Here is a 23,018-nt window from a genome sequence, read left to right on the forward strand (position 1 = left end):
GAGGACGATGAGGTCTCATGACACAGGTGAAGGTTTAACTGGGGGCTTCGTTAAAAGTAAACCTTGAATGAATCGAACAACTAGAGGCTGTCTACAGATGAGTTTACCCTCTACACTAGTGGTGTCCAACCTTGGCCCTTGCCAGGTCCGGTTCTCAGGATTTCCCCAGTGAATATGTACGGTATCTATTTGCATAAAATGAAGGCAGTCCATGCAAATAGATCTCATGCATATTCATTTGGGAAATCCTGAAAACCCGATTAGATTGCGGCCTCAAGGACAACCCTGCTCAACACGATACAAACTAATTGCACTAAGGTAATCCCTTATGAGTTGATCTTGAGACCAAACTCAGAGAGGTGTAAGAAGGTATCCAAGCAGGTTCAGTGTAGGGCATGAAAGAGGATATAGGGCCCTTCTCTCACATCAGATGACAAACCTCCTCCATTTGAAAGTATAACACCTCTTAGCAGAATCTTTCCTGGAAGCCCGCAAAACCTTGGAGACACCCTCTGGAAGATCAAAAGCACCAAGCATCGCAAGTAAAGGCTCGTGTAGAGCTAGTATGATTGTATGTGCGAGATGAGCATCGAGACCTAGTACATCTTATGCCCAAAATAATCCAGTGTCCAGGTTTCTCTGCCTGGAAAGCCAAGGCAAAATCCCTGGAGTTCCTGGCTCGATTGAATGCAGATTCAACCACTAAGAAGTGATGAGGTAACTGTGGCCTATCAAATCCAGGTGCACTTTGAATCTGGTACATGGAGTCAATTTTGGGGGGCATAATCGGGACAGAGAGAACTTCCAATTCTTCGCCTGTAGGATCTTGTGAAGAGGGACAGTCATAGCCTCTCTAGGAGGAGAGTGGCAGTACAGAACCTCAAACATCTCAGTCCTGGGCTCGTCTTCCATGTTACTTTACTAGAGAGGGCAGCTACCATCTCCTTAACAAAAGCAGGGAAGGAGAGACTCTCAGGTGGAGATGTACATCTCTCCTCAGGAGATAGATCTAATGGAATTCCATAGGATTCCTCCTCCAAAAAGTACATTGCATCATCATCAGATTCCCAAGACCAATCTGAATCGGAACCAGCAAAATACTCTGCATGGGAGGACTGAGTCAATGCCTGCCTCAGACTAGAGGAACCAGGTCCATGCCTAGAATGGTGCTGAGATGCGGGTTCACCCCTAGACTCCATTAAAGCTTCCTCCACAGATGTTAAGGGGGTAACCACATAGGCAGGTGTCAACACCGATGCCCTATGTGGCACCAGCATTAGTAACTGCACCACAAGCTGAAGGCCCTGTGAGTCATGGCTGGTGCAGTCCCTCCCAGTACTGATTGGCTCTGCACCTGAAGAAGCCCCGAATAACCTGACATACCATAAGTAATCATAAGCAATCCATCTATTTACCGGTTCAACTCATTATTAACATCTCCTACTAACCTTCTTATCCTCCATGCTCTTCCCAACTTTATCACCCCACCTCCTTACCTATCCCTATCCTTTCTCTCACATCTCTTCTATTCCATTTACTCCTTGTTCATTTGTCCTATCACATACCTCCTTTGTTGATTCTGATACTACAGATTGTATTCTTTTGTTACTATGTAAGCCGCATTGAGCCTGCGATGAGCGGGAAAGCGCGGGGTACAAATGTAATAAATAAATAAATATCAGTAAAGCCTGGGGCGCTGGCTCTGAGACAATCTGCAGACTTGTTGGTGTTGGGGTTTTCAGGATATCCCCACTGAATTCAATGGAGATGTCCTGAAAACCCTGACTGGCTGGATGTTCTGTCTGTTTGCCTGTCTTATCTAGATTGTAAGCTCTCTGAGCAGGGATTGTCTTTTTGTGTAAGGTGTACAGTGCTGCGTATGCCTTGTAGCGCTATATAAATGATAAGTAGTAGTAGTAGCAGGAACTGGGTCCCGGCTACCTGAAGACCAATGCGAAGGAACTTCTTCAAAAGAGGGGAGCGCTCCTCTTGGCACTGGTGCTTCTTGGGTACCAAAGTCTTCGATGCCCCAGAGTTCCCAGCACCGTGCATCGAGTGAGATCGATGCTTCTGCTTCTTGGTCTTCACCTGATGCCAACAATGACGATGTCGAATCCACATGCCTCCTCAGTGTTGAGTCCAATACTGACTGGTCCCAGACGCCCTGCACAGTGGCAGGTGCTGAGGCAGATGAAGTCCCATTCAGTATGTGCCCACTCCCAGCGTCAGGCATGGGTCTGGTAGCCATGGGGACCGATGCTTCTGATGCTGGTGCAGACACAGAGGCCGACACTGACAATTTGAACTTCGCTCCAAAAATCTTCTCTTTTTGAGCCTCTGGAAGTCTTGGCAGCCATGAAGAGAAGAGAGGAGAGGATCAATGCTGCGGCAGCGGGCAGGAAAATGTAGGAATCTTTCCTGCTATAAAGAAGCCACTAGACCACCAGGGTACCTTGAGGTATGTGCCCGGAAGGCACTCTGCTCTCGTGGTAGGGAAGGCACTTCTGTGGGGATCCTGCAGGATCTAGGTCCATCCCCACGGGATTCCTGCAGAGACGGATCCAACCCCGCGGGATCCCCGCAAACATGGAAGAGATCCCTGCGGGATTCCTGTGTGATCAGTGAGAATCCTGCTATTCCTGTTCCTGTGCAGCTCTCTAGTCTGGCTCCAAACACTGGATACAGCAGGAATGGGTGTCAGCCTCAGAGACTGTCTTATTGCACCGGGTACAGAAATAACAGTCACTGGGAACCTTAGATAACATGGAAGGGGAAAGACCGAAGCAAAAATCAAATGATGCAATGGTGAGGGAAAAAAAGGGGCAAGCTTACCTGAAAAAAATGTTGATGCTACCCAGCTGGTGCTAAGGTCTAACAAGGCCTTCAGAGCTGAAAAAATAAAAAAAAACTTAAAAGTGGGGGAAAACTCTCATAAAAGATATAGGAAAGGAAAACTTGGTAAAAGGAGAAAATATTGAAGGAATAAAGGACAAAATCTCACAAGGGAAGATACCTTACAAGCAAAAAAACAAAAGCATTGAAGAGAACTGCAGATGAAGAATGATTGTTGGTCCCTCACTCGTGACTCAGACGAGAAGGCACTTAAGCATGCATAGTGGGAGTGCTGCCTCAAACTCTTAAAGGAAAACTACACTAGGCAGAGTTTCCACACCGGGTTCCATGAACTATGTCACCCAGATGTGAGATTAACATTGCCTGCTTGTCCTCAGATATGAGATGAATATGGCCTGCTTGTCCTCAGAAAAACAGTATTATGCTTTTAGTCCTAGGAAATCAAAGTAAATTTCAAGCACAACAATACTTTCAGTCAGCTAAAATCAAGTGTCACTTTATCCTATGTTCTGATAATATTTGTTCTTCCTAGAGACTATTAATTACGTTCCTTTGGTCCCAAGTGTCTCAGACAGCAAATGAAGCAGACATTGTGCAGATCTAGATTTACTCTTGAAGGTTTCCAGGATGGCAGCTAAACTCAGAATATCAATACAGAATACTCAGCATATACTACTGTAAATTGGTGTAAGATGACTTGAAAGCATTTTAAGATATTATTCTAGCCATATAATTTTATCATTTGAAAACTGCAGATAGAATAAAAACCTCTGAAAATAACTTAACTCTGATCCAATAAATATGATGGTTAGTAATATAACTCACAAGTGAAATCATTATTGTCCTTTGATATTGTGTATCAACCTCTAGCACTCAACTGTTTCGAAGCTCTAATGAAATCTTGAAGTATGCTGTCTGACTTTCAAAGAAGTTACCAATCCTGTGGCATCAAAGGATTTTCTGGAAAGCACTTAGTCAAAGAGGAAATGGTGGCTTTTTAAAGTCTTTTGGCATTTATGTTTCACTCAAGTAATAGCTTTCTCCGAGGACAAGCAGGCTGATATTCTCACATGTGGGTGATGTCACGTTGGCCCGGAGGATTTTCTAGCAAAATCCAAAAAGTCTCTTCAAGTGCGTTCCGTCGTGCGAGCGATCACATCGCGCATGCGCGCACACGTCTTCCCGCTCGCCGCGCGGACACGCTCCTCAGTTCTTCTTTTTCCGCATCTGAGGAGACACGGAGTTCGGTAGCGCTTCGCGTTTTTTCAGGCCTTCGGAGTTAAGTTCTCTTCCTGTTTGTTTTACCCTTTCAGGTACTGTTTAAAAAAAAAAAACCTTTACTTTTGTAGTGTTTCTTTTATAAGTTTCCTTCTTTTTTCGTGCGACCATTCTTCGGTTGCTCGGTCAGGTATTGTCTATCCCCTCTTTTTTTCTGACAATCACGTCCTTTGATTTTGCGGAGGCGATTTTTCCCGCGAGGTCATCATAGACGCCCAGCGACTTCAAGCCTTGCGCCCGCTGCAAGTGGACCATCTCTGGCACTGATCCGCACTCCTGGTGCCTTCAGTGCCTTGGGCCCGACCATCGTCCGGAAAGTTGTAAGTTTTGCCTGAAAATGAAAAAGCGCACTCAACTTTCTTGAGAGGCCCAAAGATAAAACTTCTCGGATCCAGTACCACGATGTCAGCGTCGACATCGGTACCATCGACGTTGAGGGCAGCGTTGGCATCGGGAGTCACGGTACCGGCTGCCAAGAGAATGATGCACGCTGGGTGCAGTGATGCATCGAGTGGGTCTCCACCCGCCTCGGCGCCTCCTGCTTTGCAGGCCCCCCGGGACCAACCTCTATCGGTCCCGGCCCCGAGGAAGCGTGTGGATTTCATGTCTTCCACACTGGTACCGAGGAGTTTCGATGACGGGCGTCATCGATCTCCTTCTCGACACGGTACCAGGAGCTCCGGGTCATCGAGGCATTCGGTACCCGAGAAGCGTCGGTGCCGAGAGGATTGCTCTGCAGATCCGGCATCGGTCGGTACCATCAGGTACCACCTCTGTTATGGAGGTATCGACGCGCAGGTCATCTGGCAGTCCGGTACCGACTCCCCAGCCTCTGCAGATTCTGCCTCCGGCATCAGTACCATCAGTGCCGGAGGCTCCTGCGGCATCTAGCTTTTCGCTTGCAGTCAGGTCCCCTTCACCGGTACCGCCTCCGGTATTGGTGCCGGCAGCCTCCCGGGTCGATTCTCCATCGGCGTCGGTGCAGGAAGCTTCACTAGAGTCGCCTGGGGAGTTGACTTCTCAACACCGTCATCGAGGTCACTGCACCTCCATGTCGAGACTGTCTGAGTTATTAGCTCCATCCGATGATGGCTCATCTGATGAAGATGAAGGTCATGGAGTTTTCTCTGCTGAGGATTCTCTAGGTCTTCCATCAGACTCGACTCCCTTACCTCAAAAGCAGCTCTCCCCTCCGGAGAGTTTGTCTTTTTCATCTTTTGTGCGGGAAATGTCTGAGGCCATTCCCTTCCCTGTGGAGATTGTGGATCGGCCCAGGGCCAAGATGCTCGAGGTCCTGGACTATCCATCTCCACCTTCTACCACAGTTCCTTTTCATGATACACTCAAGGAAGTGCTGTTAAGGAACTGAGAGAAGCCTCTTTCATGTCCAACTATCCCCAAAAAAGGCTGAATCCCAGTATCGGATCCACAGGAAACCCAGTTTCATTAGGCCTCAGTTACCTCATGATTCTGCGGTGGTGGATTCTGCTCTCAGAAGAGCTAAGAGTTCTAGAAACTTTGCTTCGGCGCCCCCGGGGCGAGAGCATAGATCCTTAGACTCTTTTGGGAGAAAGGCGTATCAGGCTGCCATGCTCGCATCCAAAATCCAATCCTACCAGATCTTTACGAGCATTCATTTGCGGAACTCAGTGCGGCAGCTTAAGAGTTTGGTCGATGCACTCCCACCGGAGCAGGCCGAGCCTTTTTGCCAAGTGGCCAGACAGCAGAAGGCGTGTCTCAAGTTCCTGTCCAGGAGCATTTATGACACTTGCGATGTGACATCCAGATTTTCTGCTATGGGTATAGTGATGCGCAGACTCTCATGGCTGCGTGCCTCTAACCTGGAGGAGAGAACTCAGCAGAAAATTGCGGATATCCCATGACGGGGGGATCATCTTTTTGGAGAGGTTGAAGAGTTGATTGATAATCTCTATCAGCGTGATAACGTTATGGACTCTCTCTCCCGCCGGGTGCCTTCTGCATCTACTTCCTCATCTAGGAAGTTTTTTAAAGGAAAGAGAAGTGCGCCTTATGCCTCTAGGGGCCGTAAGTACACTCCTGCTTCTCGACAGCCGGTTCAGGCTCTGCCACAGCACACTCGTTCCCGTCAACAGCGTACGCCCAAGCAGGCCCCTGCAGCTCCCCAGCAAAAACCATGGAGGGTTTCTGACTGGCTCCAGTTGAGCATAGCCACCATCAATGTGTCCGTGCCGGACGATCTACCTGTCGGGGGGAGGTTAAAATTTTTTCACCAAAGGTGGCCTCTTATAACCTCAGACCGGTGGGTTCTTCAAATAGTCCGGTTAGGATACACCTTCAATCTGGAATCCAAACCTCCAAATTGCCCACCGAGAGCTCAATCTTTCAGCTCTCAGCACAGGCAAGTACTTGCAGAGGAACTCTCCGCCCTTCTTAGCACCAATGCGATCGAGCCTGTTCCACCAGGGCAAGAAGGGCTGAGATTCTATTCCAGGTACTTCCTTGTGGAAAAGAAAACAGGGGGGATGCGTCCCATCCTAGACCTAAGGGGGCCTGAACAAATATGTGGTTCGAGAAAAGCTCAGGATGCTTTCCCTGGGCACCCTTCTTCCCATGATTCAGGAAAACGATTGGCTATGCTCTCTGGACTTAACGGATGCTTATACTCACATCTCGATACTTCCAGCAGCACTTTCAGTACTGTGTGTTGCCTTTTGGCTTGGCGTCTGCGCCCAGAGTATTTACCAAGTGCCTGGCAGTTGTTGCAGTGTCTCTACGCAGACTGGGAGTGCATGTGTTCCCTTACCTCGACGATTGGCTGGTGAAGGGCACCTCCCAGGAAGGAGCCTTAAAGTCCGTGCGGATGACTATTCAGGTGCTGGAGCTGCCAGGGTTCGTAATCAACTACCCAAAGTCCCATCTCAGTCCAGAAATTGGATTTTATAGGGGCTCTGTTGTGCACAAAGACAGCTTGTGCCTATCTTCCAGAGACAAGAGCGGACAACCTTCTGGCTCTAGCCTCCAGGATTCAAGCGTCTCAACAGATCACAGCTCAGCAGATGTTGAGACTTCTGGGCCACATGGCTTCCACAGTTCATGAAACTCCCATGGCACGTTTACACATGAGATCTGCTCAGTGGACCCTAGCTTCCCAGTGGTATCAAGCTGCAGGGAATCTAGAGGATGTGATCCAACTTTCCGCCAGTTTTCGGAATTCTCTTCAGTGGTGGACAATTCGATCCAATATGGTTCTGGGGCGTCCATTCCAAATTCCACAGCCACAAAAAGTGCTGACGACGGATGCATCCCTCCTAGGGTGGGGAGCGCATGTAGATGGGCTTCACACTCAAGGAGCTTGGTCCCTTCAGGAAAAGTACCTGCAGATCAACCTCCTGGAGTTACGAGCGATCTGGAACGCTCTAAAGGCTTTCAGAGATCGGCTATCCAACCAAATTATTCAAATTCAGACAGACAATCAAGGTTGCTATGTATTACACGAACAAGCAAGGCGGTACTGGATCTCGCCCTCTGTGTCAGGAGGCCGTGCAGATGTTGCTGTGGGCTCGCCAGCATGGCATGTTTCTCCAAGCCATTTATCTAGCCGGCGTAAACAACAGTCTGGCCGACAGGTTGAGCAGCATAATGCAGCCTCACGAGTGGTCATTGAACATGACTATTGCCAGAAAGATTTTTCGAGAGTGGGGCACCCCCTCGGTGGATCTTTTTGCCACTCAATTCAATCACAAGGTCCCTCAGTTCTGTTCCAGATTTCAGGCCCACGGCAGGCTAGCATTGGATGCCTTTCTCCTTCATTGGGGGACGGGCCTTCTGTATGCGTATCCTCCCATACCTCTGGTGGGGAAGACTTTGCTGAAACTCAAGCAAGATCATGGAACCATGATTCTGATCACTCCCTTCTGGCCGCGTCAGATATGGTTCCCTCTTCTTCTGGAATTCTCCTCCAAAGAACACTGGAGATTGGACTGTTTTCCAACTCTCATTACACAGAACGAGGGGGCACTTCTACATCCCAACCTCCAGTCTCTGGCTCTCATAGCCTGGATGTTGAAAGCGTAGATTTCACCTCTTTGGGTCTTTCTGAGAGTGTCTCCCGAGAACCAGTCAATTGTCTTGCCAACATTTTTCCCCCTCCTCATTCAAGCCCTGGCGAAAGCAAGTTGCACACTTTGGACTGCAAAAGAGCATTGGCCTTTTACGTGGAGCAGACAAGCCCCCACAGACAGTCCACCCAGTTATTTCTTTTAATCCCAACAAGAGGGGAGTTGCTGTCGGGAAACGTACCATATCTAATTGGCTAGCAGATTGCATTTCCTTCACTTACGCCCAAGCTGGGCTGACTTTAGAAGGCCATGTCACAGCTCATATTATTAGAGCCATGGCTGCGTCAGTGGCTCATCTGAAGTCACCACTATTGAAGAGATCTGCAAGGCTGCGATGTGGTCATCAGTCCACACATTCACATCTCACTACTGCCTTCAGCAGGATAGCTGACGCGACAGTCGGTTTGGGCAGTCGGTGCTGCAGAATCTGTTTGGGGTTTAGAATCCAACTCTAACCCTCCTAGGCCCATTTTTATTCTGTTCCAGGCTGCACTCTCAGTTAGATGTTTCTTGTTTCAGGTCAATCTTTGTTATGTCCTCGCCGTTCGAGGTCCAATTGACCATTGTTTATTGTTTTGAGTGAGCCTGGGGGCTAGGGATACCCCACATGTGAGAATATCAGCCTGCTTGTCCTCGGAGAAAGAGTAGTTACTTACCTGTAGCAGGTGTTCTCCGAGGACAGCAGGCTCCCACCTCCCCTTTGGAGCTGTATTCTTTTCATCTTTTGGATTCAACTGAGGAGCGTGTCTGCGCGGCAAGCGGGAAGACGTGCACACATGCGCGGTGTGATCGCTCGCGCGACGGAACGCACTTGAAGAGACTTTTTAGATTTTGCTAGAAAATCCTCTGGGCCAACATGACATCACCCACATGTGAGAATATGCAGCCTGCTGTCCTCGGAGAACACCTGCTACAGGTAAGTAACTACTCTTTATACTATATGACTAAATTCTAGCTGGTTGTGTATGTGTGTATCTATAGCAAAGACACACAAGGATATCACAGTTTTTGTCTGAAATTACAAAAATTAAAGCTGAAGCTGTCTTTTGCACACAAATGTCTCATGTCTTACCTTCACAAACCAGTTGCGATACAATCTGTCCCATAGCTCCAGCACTTGCTTCTCAATCACAGCAGTATTGTTCACTCTCTCTCCTAAAATTTTATGGAGCTAAAATACAAAGTTTATCTTTAAAAAAACATACAAGAGGGTAAAGTTAACTGTTCTACTTGTACTTGAAATAAAGTGAATCATTGGTAAAGTATACATAAAAACCTAAATAAGAAAATTACTTATATTTTGCAGAGAGTTTTGCCCTCTGTATGTCATGAAAGTCTCATAAATTTCATAAATATATTCAAATAATGTATATGGGAAACTTGTGGCATATGGGGGGGGGGGGGGGGGGGGGGAGGCAGCGGCAGCATGGCATGCCAGCACATATCGGTGCCTATTCTTAAGTGCCTAAATATGAGCAATACAAACACTATTTGCACATAAAACTATGCCCCTGAATGCGATCACAAGTGGGTTATATAAAAAAAAACATGCCTTTTATGTGCATATAATAGGGTGTGTGAAAAATCTTTTATAAAATTACACCCTTAGAGGGTAATTCTATAAGGAAGTGCCTAGATTTAGGTGGCAAGAACACTGTTTAGCACCTAAATATGTTTCACAAGTTTTCCGCATCTATAATTTCAATGCATTTAGGTTCAGATTTATTATTTTTAGACCGAATATATGATGACGTGTGTGATAAAATGTCTAAAGTGCCCCTCCGAAGGGACACCACCTTGCAGAGGTGGAGAGGCTTGTGTGTTTCAATGACTTAGAGGGCAATGCTGAAGGGTTACCCATATCAGACAGGCCTCTGAGAAGAAACCAGACAAAGAGTGTCCCAAACTGGGAGAGTAGTAAGATGGTGACCTGAAGTTCGTATGCCCAACGGCCCAGCTGCCCTCTGAGGTTTCGTCTTTTTTACGTAAATTTCCTCCCTGCAATTGTAGTTACCTTAACTGAGAGGAAGGGGACAACCAGTGGTCAGCCGCTGATGGCCAGCGCTTTATCCCCTGAGCAGCAAGTGCGGGACCGCTGCGCGACAAACTGCCCACAGATGAAAGGGTTGGCAAGTCCTTTGATTAGCGCCGGCGAAGGAGAGTCGACGCTCTTGGACCTGGAAAAAACAACTCCATCGCTCCCGAATTATTCAACCACCATGTCCAAAGGAGTGGAGGAGTGAGTTAAATGTATATGCTGAAACAGAGGACGTTTACAGCAGAACCCGAATCGGCGGAACCACTCCTAAACACCTACGAGAAATCAACTTGGAGTTTTTGGCTCCCGTGGAGGTTACATGGAATACCATCTGGAAGGCGCTTCGGGACCTAACGGTGGCAGTAAATAATTTTGTTTCAGATATAATTTTATTAGAGAGTTACATGGACAATTCAAGTGAACCCTTTGAGGGTAAAAAAATTGATATAACAAATGATTCTACATGAGCAAGAAGTGGTTATGATAATAGACCAGAAATTTTGAATAATAAAATGAATATTATTATAGATTATTAATATCGAGATTATTGTTTTTCCCAGAGTTCTGGGTATGACTCCTAAAGTTTTCCTCAAATTATTATTTTAAAAGGAGTGAAGCCTGTGAAAACTGGGATTACTTTAATCAGTGGGATTTGAATTAGAGACTTAAGTATATGTATTGTTAAATAACTTCTGGTTTTTAAAAGAGAAAGAATGTAACTAGATGTATTATTTCTAACTAATATTGGACAATAAGTATGTTTTTCAATGAAATGATTTGACTATACACCATATTGGCCTTGAAGATGATCAATGTGGAATAATGAATTAGACGAATAATATCTGGGGATAATCAGGTTACTACCACGTTTTTTTTTTCTGTTTATTGTTTAATTGATCTCCTTATCTTGTTTCTCTCCCTATTTAGTGGTCTAAGGAAGAGAATAGAATTACCTGACTGAAATAATTCCTACATATTACTTCCTCTGTATTTCCAGAAGTTGTTTTATCGCTTGTAAAAATTTAAATGGTTATAAATAAAAAAAAATTTTAAAAATGTCTAAAGTGATGAAGTGTCACTGAGAAAATTAAATAGTCATGGGATAGGAGGCAATGTTCTGTTGTGGATTAGGAATTGGTTATTGGACAGAAAACAAAGGGTAGGGTTAAATGGCCATTTTTCTCAATGGAGGAGGGTGAATAGAGGAGTGCTGCTGGGATCTCTACTGAGACCAGTGCTATTTAACATATTTATAAAATCGGAACAACAGTGAAATGATTAAATATGCAGATGACACAAAATCATTTAAAGTTGTGAAAACGCATGCGGATTGTGAAGAATTGCAGGAAGACCTTAGGAACTGGAAGACTGGGTATCCAAAAGGTAGATGAAATTTAAGGTAGACAAATACAAAGTGATGCATATTGAGAACAATAATCTGAATCACAGCTATCTAATGCTAGGGTCCACTTTAGGAGTCCGAACTCAAGAAAAAGACCTAGGTGTCATTGTAGACAATACGGTGAAATCTTCTGCCCAGTGTGTGGTGGCGGCCAAGAAGCAAATAGGATGCTAGTAATTATTAGGAAAGGAATTGAAAATAAGACCAAAAATATTATAATGTCTCTGTATCGCTCCATGGTGCGACCTCATCTTGAGTATTGTGTTCAATTCTGGCCGTTGTATCTCAAAAAAGATATAGCGGAATTAGAAAAGGTTCAAAGAAGAACGGCCAAAATGACAGAGGGGATGGAACTGCTCCTGTATGAGGAAAGGCTAAAGAGGTTAAGGCTCTTCAGCTTAGAAAAGAGAAGGCTGACAAGGGATATGATTGAGGTCTACAAAATCCTGAGTAGAGTGGAAAGGGTGGAGGTGACTCGGTTTTTCTCTCATTAAAAAAGTACAAAGGTCAGGGGACACGCAATGAAATTGCATGGGAATACTTTTATAACAAATAGGAGGAAATATTTTTTCAGTCAAAGAATAGTTAAGCTCTGGAACTTGTTGCTGGAGGATGTGATAATTGCGATTAATGTATCTGGTTTTAAAAAAGGTTTAAGTTCCTGGAGGAAAAGTCCATAGCCTGTTATTGAGGTGGAAATGGAGGAATCCACTGCTTGCCCTGAGATTGGTAGCGATTTGGGTTTCTGCAAGGGTCTTGTGACCTGGATTGTCCACTGCTGAAAGCAGGATACTGGGCTGAATGGACCATTGGCCTGACCCAGTATGGCTGTTCTTAGGTTAATTGTCAGGTGTTTATCTGGCTTGCTGATTAACTGTTGCATAAAGAAGTAGTAGAACCAGGCAAGAGCGCTGTTAAAATTTTATGTGCAAGAAGTTTAAATGAGGTTCATATTTAAGCACAAAAGAACAGGGGCTGACATATGCTGGCATGCCCCATCCCCAATTTGCCGCAAGTTTTCCACATACATAATATGAATACATTTAGCTTGAATATGTGGTGAAGTGCCATGTGATGAACAGCAGCATGACAAAGTGTTGCGTGATTAAATGTCTGTTAAAGTTGTTCAAATTACTTCTTCAAAGATGGATTTTGCAAAGTTTATCATTTAGGATAGTGCTTCTCAACTGGTGTGCCTTGGAGCGGTTCATGCTCTGCTGCAGAAGACTCTGCCCTCTCTATCCCTGCCTTGACACGGTCTGGTATTTTTTTCCATTCTTTAACTTTTTTTTTTTTTGTAATTGTTGCCAAGTTTGTAGTGGTCTCTTCATTTCCCTCCCCTCATCGGTGCAGTGTCTCTCCTGTCCCCCTTCCTCCCTCTTAGGAGTCTAGTAGCTCACTCTTCCTCTCTCATTCTCCCCAACCCTTGGGTCCAGCACCTCTCCCACTCCTCCTCCTGATCACCATCCTACCCCACCCCTGAGGTCTTTCAAACCTGTTTCCTTCATCAGCTGCAGCAGCGACAAACACACTATCTGCAGCTGGTCCCAGAACCTTCTCTCTGCTATGTCCTACCCTCTCTAACACAACTTCCTGTTTGAGCAAGGGCAGAACACAGCAGAAGGAAGGCTTTAGGGCTGACTGAAGACAATGTGTGTTTATTGCAACAGAAGTTGGCAAAGAAAACAAGGCTGAAGGACAGAAAGGAGAACAGAGGAGAACCAGAAAAGGTGTGGTACCTGTGGGGGGGAGGGGGGAGAAGGGCAAAGGCGCAGGAAAGGTGCTACATTTGCGAGAAGGGAGGGAAAGCCATTGCACTCATGGGGGGGGGGGGGGGTGGACAGGAGATATGCTGCACTCCTGGGAGTGAAGGGCCAGAGATATGCTGCACTCGTAGGGGTGAAGGGCAGGAGATATGCAGGACATAGGGGTGAAGGGCAGGAGATATGCAGGACTCAAAGGAGGGGGGCAGGAAAGATCCTGGTTCACAGGGGAGGGGACAAAAAAGATGCTAAACCTGTAGGGGGAAGGGGCAGGAGAGATGCTAGACTTGTAGGGAGAGAGATGCTAGACTTGTACGGGGAGGGAGCAGGAGAGATGCTGGAACCCCTCAGACAAAATTAATGCTGGAGGATGTGTGTGGGGGGACAGGGAGAGAGGGGGGAGATGCCAGACTATTGTGGGGAGAGATTAAGAGAGATATTTGACTGTGGCAGCGAGAGGAAGACATGCTGGACTGGGGTGGGGGGAGAGAAAACAGAAGAGAAAGAGATGCTATTCCATGAGGGGAATGGAGGAAAGAGAGGGGGACAGATGTTGAAGCCACAGACAGAGGGAAAAAAAGCTGGATGGTAGAGGGAGGATGGAGAGGAGAGAGAGATGCTGGACCAGGTAGGAAGGATATGAAAGATGCTGGGCACAGCAGCCACCTGGACTCTCAGGGAGCCCAGCACCAGACCTTGGCCCAGTCCCTGCTGCAAGAATCCTAGAACATAGAGGACTTGAGCTCTCCAAAGGGACAGAAACCATCCCGCACACCAGGTTTCAAAAACCGTCCACACCCTGGCATAAGAGAATGTAGGACTTCTGAGAGCACAGCCAGAAGAGATGCAGATTTTCCATTTCTACCATCCATTGCTGGTGAAGGCCCTGATCTCTGGGCAACAGGAGAGGGTAGCCTTCTAATAGGTGCACAAAGTCTGTTTCATGGCTGGCAAGGCTAATATGGAGCTACTAGCAAGACCAGACAAGGATACTACACAATCCTGCACAACAGGCAGCCCATCAGAGGCTTTTTGAAGATGCTTAAGTCTGAACTTGCAGCCTATCAAAAGGCTTTTTGAGGACACTTACATCTGAACTTGAGACTGTTGTCAGGGTGGGCCTGTTGGACAACTCAGACGAGTTTCTTAGCCCCCCCCCCCCCCCCCCCCCACACTACCACCTTATCTTTCATGTGAGTGAATTCCTTCAAAAAGGTGGTAAAAAAACCCTAATAAATAAATAAATAAATAAATAAATAAATAAATAAATAAATGTTATTTATTGTAGTTCCATTTCCTCTCTCCCTACCCTGTCTATCCAGTCTTGGTTGTCTTCTCCTCTCTCTCTCTCTCTCTCCTATTTTCCTTTTAGGATTGTATAATACTCAGATATGCTATTTGATGTGCAGGATACCAAGTGCTTAGTAAATTTGGATGCTTCACCCAGTGGATGCTAAGAAGCACAACTGGGGGCAGCGGAGCCAAATTCCACACTCGACCAGGTCCAGTCTGGTGACTGGATAACTTGGGAGAAGCATTTAGGCTTAACCAAGTTGTGCGACCATAGCCAGCAGAGAGGGGAGCTAGGCCAGGGACCAGGAGCACCAGACAGCAAGTCCTACCATCTGCTGAGGTAGGGATAGTACTGGATTATTCCAGGAAGTACCACCACCTAATACCGGTGAAGTCACTGGTAAAGCAAAGATATTCACCCGTAGCATGTATTCTCGGAGGACAGTAGCTGAGTATTCTCACACATGGGTCGGTGATCCGTGCCAGCCTGAAAATCGGCATAAAAATATACCAAAAAGAAAATTTTGCAAGAGCCTTCTGGTGCACATTCAGCGCTGTGCATAAGCAGGCTGATTTCCCGCCTGTCGCGCAACCATGCTCTTCAGTTAAATCACAAAGCATAAAGAAATAAACAACTTCTAGGGGAGGTAGGCGAGATTGTGAGAATACTCAGCCTGCTGTCCTCGGAGAATACCTGCTACAAGTAAGTATCTTCACTTTCTCCGAGGACAAGCAGGCTGTAGGATTCTCACACATGGGGAATCCCTAGCATCCAGGCTCACTCAAAACAATAAACACTGGTTAATTGGGCCTCACAACGGCGAGGACATAACATAGATTAACCTGAAACTATATACAACTAGCTGAGAGAGCAGCCTGGAACAAAACAAAACGAGCCTAGGGGGGTGGAGTTGGATTGTAAACCCCAAACAGATTCTGCAGCACTGACTGCCCAAACTGATTACTGCGTCGGGTATCCTGCTCAAGGCAGTAATGTGATGTGAATGTGTGGACTGAAGACCACGTCTTAGCCTTGCAAATCTCTTTGATGGAGGTTGATTTTAAGTGAGCCACCGACGCCGCCATGGCTCTGACATTATGAGCCATGACATGGCCCTTCAGAGACAACCCAGCTTGGGCATAAATGAAGGAAATGCAATCTGCTAGCCAACTGGAGATTGTGCGTTTTCTGATGGCGACTCCCCTCCTATTGGGGTCAAAAGAGACAAACAACTGGGCGGACTGTCTGAAGGGCTCTTCACCAGCCAATCGTCGAGATAAGGGAACACATGCACTCCCAGACTGCATAGCGACGCTGCAACTGTTGCTAGGCATTTTATAAATACCCTGGGAGCTGACGCTAGGCCAAATGGTAGTACGTGGTACTGAAAGCATTGCGTTCCCAGCCGAAATCGAAGATACTTCCTGTGAGCTGGAAGTATCGGGATGCGTGTATAAAGCATCCTTTAAGTCCAGAGAGCATAGTCAATCGTTCTCCTGAATCATGGGAAAAAGGGTGCCCAGGGAAACCATCCTGAACTTTTCTCGGACTAGGAATTTGGTCAGGGCTTTTAGGCCTAGGATGAGGTGCATACCCCATGTTTTCTTTTGCCCTTCTTCCCCTGGTGGAACAGGTTCGACTGCATGGGCCTTCAGAAGGGCGGAGAGTTCCTCTGCAAATACCTGTCTGTGCTGGGAGCTGTAAGAATGAGCTCCCGGTGGGCAAGTTGGAGGTTTGGATTCCAGATTGAGGATGTATCCTAACCAGACTATTTGAAGAACCCACCGGTCGGAGGTTATAAGAGGCCACCTTTGGTGAAAAAATATTAACCTCCCCCCAACTGGCAAGTCGTCTGGCATGGATACTTTTATGGCGGCTATGCTCTGCTGGAGCCAGTCAAAAAACCGTCCCTGGTTTTTGCAGGGGAGCAGCAGGGGCCTTGGGCGCACGCTATTGACAAGAACGAGCGCGCTGGGACTGAGCCTGAACAGGCTGGCGAGACACAGAAGTGTACCTATGCTTAGGATAAGAATAGGGAGCACTCCACGACCCACCAAAACAGCCCCTAGTTGAGGAGGCTGTAGCAGAAGGTGCCTGGCGGGAGCGAGAACCCCCAGCATCTGTGTGCTTCTTGATCTATTCTACTAGATCTTCTGCCTTCTGTCCAAAAAGATTATCCCCCCCCCCCCCCCCCCCAAGGAACATTCGCTATCCTCTGCTGGACCAAATGGTCTAGGTCAGAGACATGCAGTCATGAGTGTCTGCGCAACACTATACCTTGAGCAGAGATTCTGGATGCTACATCAAAAGTGTCATAAGCGCCCCTGGCCAGGAATTTACGACACGCCTTCTGCTGCCTGACCACTTGGCGAAAAGGTTCGGACTGCTCTGGAGGGAAGGCATTGACCAAGGAGGACAGCTGCCGCACTGAGTTCCGCAGTGGATGCTTGTGAAGAGCTGGTAAGATTGGATACGGACAGCAAGCATAGCGGCCTGATACGTCTTCCTCCCAAAAGAATCCAAGATCCTAGCTTCACTGCCTGGGGGCGCAGAGAAATAGTCTAGAACTCTTGGTCTTTTTGAGGGCAGAGTCCACTACCATGGAGTTGTGGGGTAACTGAGACCTCATCAACCCAGGTTCACCGTGGATCTGACACTGGGAGTCTTTTTGGGAATCACAGGACCAGACAGAGGGGACGCCAAGTTTCGCATAAGGACTTCCCGGAGTACCCTATGCAAAGGAGCCGTCACAGCCTCTTTAGGTGGAGAGGTGTAGTCCAGGACCTCGAGCACCTCAGCCCTGTGCTCATCCTCCACGTCTACAGGGAATGGAATGGCACCAGCCATTTCCCGTACAAAAAATGAAAAGAAGAGGCTCTCGGGAGGAGAGAGTCTCCTTTCAGGCGGAGGGGAAGGTTCAGAGGAGATCCCAAAGGACTCATCGGAGGAAAAGTACCTGGGATCATCCTCTGATTCCCACGAGCGCTCCTCCTCAGTATTGGAAAGCACTTCCCTCAGTGACCTCCGAGACTGAACCTGCCTCGACGCTGAAGACCTACGGTCTTGATGGCGATGTTGAGATGCCGATGCCCGCATGGACTGTGGCAAAGTTTCCTCCAATGACTTCGATAGGGAGTCGACCTGGGTGGCAGCCAAAACCGAGAGCGCAAAACCGAGCTCGGGGACCTCACCACAGGTAGAGGGTCAGACGCAGCTGCAGTAGACGGCACGGCAGGTGCAAGCACCTCCAATGTCAAAGTTGACTGGCTCAGCAGTCCTTCCAGAAGCTCTGGAAGTAAGGCCCATATGGGTTCATTGAGAGCCGCCATCGGAAAAGATCACGGGGCCAGTGGAGCAGTCGGTGGCAGAGTCTTCCGAAGCTCTGGAGCAGGGACTGGACTGCTGAGAGGCCGACGCATGAGCACCTTCTGTATGGAGGGGGAGCGGTCCTCCCGGTGCCGACGCTTCTCGGGTGCCAAATCCCTTGGTGTCCCGGAGCTCCCGGCACCATCTGTTGAAGGAGAACGGTGTGGGTGCTTCTTAGCCTTCGCTTGATGCACCTCACTGAACAGGACGTTGAAACCCCACGTCGCCTCGGGGTCGGGTCCAACAATGGACGGTCCCGGGGGGCCTGTACAGCAGGAGGCCTCGAGGCAGGTGGGGACTCACTCGATACCTCACTGCTCCCAGCATGTCCTGGCCTCTCAGTAGCCATGCCTACCTCCACTCCCGACGTCGATGCATCCCTTCAATGCCAACGTCAACGCCGCCAACCTCAATGCCAATGTTGAAGGACAGGACCGAGCCCCAAAAAGTTTTTCTCTCTGGGCTTCTCGAGCCACTTGGGTCATTTTCTCCTTACCAAGACAAAGGACACAATGAGCTGGGATATGGTCAGGCCCAAGGCACTGAATACACCACGAATGGGTATCTGTGCCCGAGATGGTCCAGTTGCACCGAGTACAACGTTTGAAGCCGTTGGGCGTCTTCGATGACATGGAAGAGAAGACCGCAACGGCGAAATCAAATGGCTCGATTGTGCCAAGAAAAAGAGGCACAAAAAAGGGAGAACCCCGACCGCGCGGCCTAAAAGACAGCCGCTACGAAAAACAAAGGAAACTTTAAATGGAGAAGAGAAAACAAAACTAAAGACAATAAAAGGAAAAGAAAACTGAAGGAATAAAAACAAAAATACTTCAAAAATTTGAAGAAGGCGGCTCTTTCCCGGGCACAACTGAGGAAATACAGAGAGCTGTGGCTCCTCACGCGGAAGAGAAAAAGCTGAAGAGCGCGGTCATGCGACGGGCAGGAAATCAGTCTGCATATGCACTGCATGGCACTGAACGCGCGCCAGAATGCTCTGGCAAATTTTTCTTTTTGCTATATTTTTATGCTGATTCCCGGGCCGGCGCGGATCACCAACCCATGTGTGAGAATCCTACAGTCTGCTTGTCCTTGGAGAAAATTCAGTTTTCTCTATCTCAATCTGCTAGTAGGAGGGGATAACATCCACTTGCGCAGAACAGTGTAGTTGGACACTTGGGCCCTGTTTACTAAGGTGCTCTAGCGTTTTTAGTACATGCTAAAAATTAACACATATTTAACACTAGAGACACCCATAGGAATATATGGGAGTCTCTAGTGTTAGCGCACATCAACACTAGCGTGCCTACAGTGCGGCTTAGTAAACAGGGTCCTAAAGTAAACAGTTTAGTAGAGTAGCATTAGGGCCATTTAAGACGCGTTAAGAGACAAGTGATGCGACTTAAGGCCCTAACGCTGCTTGATGAATTCCTTCCTAAATTCACTTCTAAAAGACTGGGCACATATATAATTTTCAAAGTACAAAAAAATGTATTTTCTTGAATAAAAATTCCTGGATTAAAATTTTTATATATATATAAAGGTGTAAGTAATGGTTTAAGATTGTTTGTTTTTCATCCAAAACATTTTTGCTTTTTTTTTTTTAAATAAATACCTAAACCTATGTACTGATAATGTTTATCGGATAAACAGAACATCATCACTTTCTTAGCATTCTCTTATCCCCTGCCTTATTTGACTTGGATCTTCCACTCTGTTTCTGTGCCATTTCTATACTCAAATCCTCAACTGCACACACATATATGCATTTGATTCCACTAGAAGATACCTAGTAATAGAACCTGTTATGCAAAAGCATAGATAAATGCAAATTTTCATATCCTCAAAACCCCCCCAGATCAAAATGTGAAAATAGGTGTTTAATTTTCAACTACTCATCTAAGAATAAAAGCTCTACTTAAAACAAAGTTTAGTGGTATGAAACAGAGGAGTGGAAGGTCACGAGTGTGGTATTAAATACGAACACTTGCATACTCATATACCTGGCATAATACAGGACAAGAGGAGATAGACAAAAAACCTGACTTAGATAAGGTACAACTAGCAGCTGGAATACATTCTTAGCAGAGTAATTAAGCAGAGCAGAAAGAAATTGTTCTTTAACAGTCATCATATCACTGTGTTAATCCATGACCTTGTCAGTTACCTAACCGAACCTGTTCAGTTTTCGTTTTATACTTGCATGGCATCTAAGACTTAAAATGTTATTTTATATCTGCTCAGCTTGCAATTTATGTTAGGCTGTAAGATATTCAAAATTAAAGAGTAGATATTCAGCATGCAACGGTCAGCGGTTTTGAAGCCACTAACAGCTGTTGGCTGAATTAACCCCAGATATTCAATGCCAGGCTATGTCCAGCCTCTGGCATTGAATATCCAGGTACATGTGGTCACCTGAAGTTAACCATGTACCAGTTGATATTCAGACTGATGCACAGTTAGCTTGGTGGATAAAGTTAACACAACTGTTTTAACTTGGTCTGCTTTCCTAGCTGGTTAGCAGATTGAATATTGCCACTACCCAGTTTAGTTCTGGCTCCACCCAAACTACTGCCCTGGACTACTCCTCTGCACTAACCAGACAGTGCCTGGGTGGTCACTGGCAATATTCAGTGGCACTAACCAGTTAAGTGCCATTGAATATTGGCAGATGGCCAGTTCAGCAGGGTTTAACCAGACAGGACCCTCTCCTGCCCAGTTAAATCCTTTTGAATACTGGATTCTAATTAATTAGTAACAGGTCAAATATAAATATTCCAACAGAATGATGCTTCAAAAATATTTCCAGCCTCACCTTGTGCGTTATCCATTCTCGACCATATTGATAAACATTGTCAGCAGCTGAATCGAGGGCTTTCTGTATCACCTGTGCTTCAGGAAGCCAACTAAGCAAAAAAAAACCCAAAAAACCTAGCTAGTACCATTATCAAGATTTTGCAATATTGTCTTAATTTCTCATGACAATGGACAGAGCAACAAGCAGGCAAACCACATGAAGTGTAATTTTATAACAGGTCGCCTAAGTTGGAGAGTAAACAGATGTCTACTTTTAGCCTCTTTTATAAAAGCACATAGAAGGGCATTTTAGAAAGGGAAAGGAATGGGGCTTGATATACCACCTCTCTGTGGTTTTTGCAACATAGTTTATACAGGTATCTGGGGCAATGGAAGGTTAAGTGACTTGCCCAGAGTCACAAGGAGCTGCAGTGCAAATCAAACCCAGTTCCCCAGGATCAAAGTCCTCTGCACTAACCACCAGGCTACTCCTCCACACAGAATAAAATGGGAAATCAGATGTCTTAATCGGCATGTCTGAAGTTCCCCTATAATTTTAGAACAGGATCTTCAGATGTAGAACTTGTTCTAAAGTGCATGATGAAATTGATGTTTATGTGCTGTTACATGCAGCAGATAGGTCCATTTAGACACAAATCCATTCAAAATATGTATAGGGAAACAACAGGCACAGAGAAGCTAGGGTCTACTGGACCAGCTTCAAATGAAGGAATGGACAGTTGAGGCCACGTGGCCTAACAATCTCACCATTTGCCGAGTGGATACCTGCTGACTCTGTTAAACCTGTAGTGCTACAAAGACTAGAGCATCTATGTACTGGTCCAGTAGGAATGCTCTGGCCTAAGTCATGTCGAGCAGGGCTCTTATGAACTCCAATTGCTCAATAGGTTCAAGCTGGGGCTTGGGGTAATAGATAATGAACCCTAAGAGCTACAGCACCCAAACAGTTTTGCACATGGATTCTTGTGCTCCGTCCTTAGAAGTGCTTTTGACAAGCCAATGATCCCGATAGGGAAACACATTAATTCCCAATGTGCGTAACAATGCTACGACTACTGCTAGACAATTTGTAAAGACCTGGGAGTCAATGCAAGGCCAAATAGCAGAACATGGTACTGATAATGGTGTTTCGCTACTTGAAATCTGAGATACTTCTTGTGTTGGTATCTGAATATGGTTTCTTTAAGTCCAGAAAGCATAGCCAATCATTTTCCTGAATTATGGGAAGTAGGGTACATACAGAAACCATCCTGAACTTCTGCTTAGACATGTACTTGAGTACAAAAAAGTAGGGACAGGGATAGACCAAAGGACATAAGTGAGGACACCCAGTTGTCTTTGAGTGGAACCTTCTTGCACAAGGTGTCTTCATATTATGTTCCTTGATCTATTCCTACTTTTTTGTACTATTGTGATTGTTCTGTAGGGTAACCTTTCTTCTTTTTTGTGCGTGGCTTGATGTGTACTTGTTCAAAATCTAAATAAATAAATTACTGTTTCCTGTGGTAACTTAATGTGTGTTATTATTATTTATTACTAGTAAAAAAGGCCCGTTTCTGACACAAATGAAACGGGCGCTAGCAAGGTTTTCCTCGGAGTGTGTATGTTTGGGAGAGTGTATGTGAGAGTGAATGTTTGAGAGTCAGAGTGAAAGTGTGAGTCCAATCCATGCTCCTCTGTCACCTGGCCCCTCCATTCATCCCTATCCAGCAATTCCGCTCTCTCCCTGAGGCCTGCCCTGCAATCCATATGCATCCATGGCCATCTGTCCCCTCCATTCATCCCTATCCAGCAATTCCCCTCTCCCTGAGTCCTGCCCTTCCAATCCATGCCCATCCATGCTCCTTTGTCACCTGGCCCCTCCATTCATCCCTATCCAGCAATACCCCTCTCTCCCTGAGGCCTGCCCTGCAATCCATATCCATCCATGCCCATCTGTCCCCTCCATTCATCCCTATCCAGCAATTCCCCTCTCTCCCTGAGTCCTGCCCTCCCAATCCATGCCCATCCATGGTCCTCTGTCCCCTGCCCCTCCATTCATCCCTTTCCAGCAATTGCCCTCTCTCCCTGAGCCCTGCCCTCCCAATCCATGGCCATCCATGCTCCTCTG

General features: G+C 46.5%; 1 protein-coding gene across 1 annotated transcript in view; it reads right to left on the reverse strand.

Moving 5' to 3' along the window:
- Positions 1 to 23,018, reverse strand: part of TMEM245 (transmembrane protein 245) — a 342,105-nt gene that overhangs the window by 153,783 nt on the left and 165,304 nt on the right. Inside the window, 2 exon segments of the mRNA XM_030204645.1 lie at positions 9,304 to 9,402; positions 20,907 to 20,997. Coding sequence (XP_030060505.1) covers positions 9,304 to 9,402; positions 20,907 to 20,997 — 190 coding nt within the window.

This window comes from Microcaecilia unicolor, chromosome 1 (assembly GCF_901765095.1).
Source record: "Microcaecilia unicolor chromosome 1, aMicUni1.1, whole genome shotgun sequence".
Taxonomy (NCBI): domain Eukaryota; kingdom Metazoa; phylum Chordata; class Amphibia; order Gymnophiona; family Siphonopidae; genus Microcaecilia; species Microcaecilia unicolor.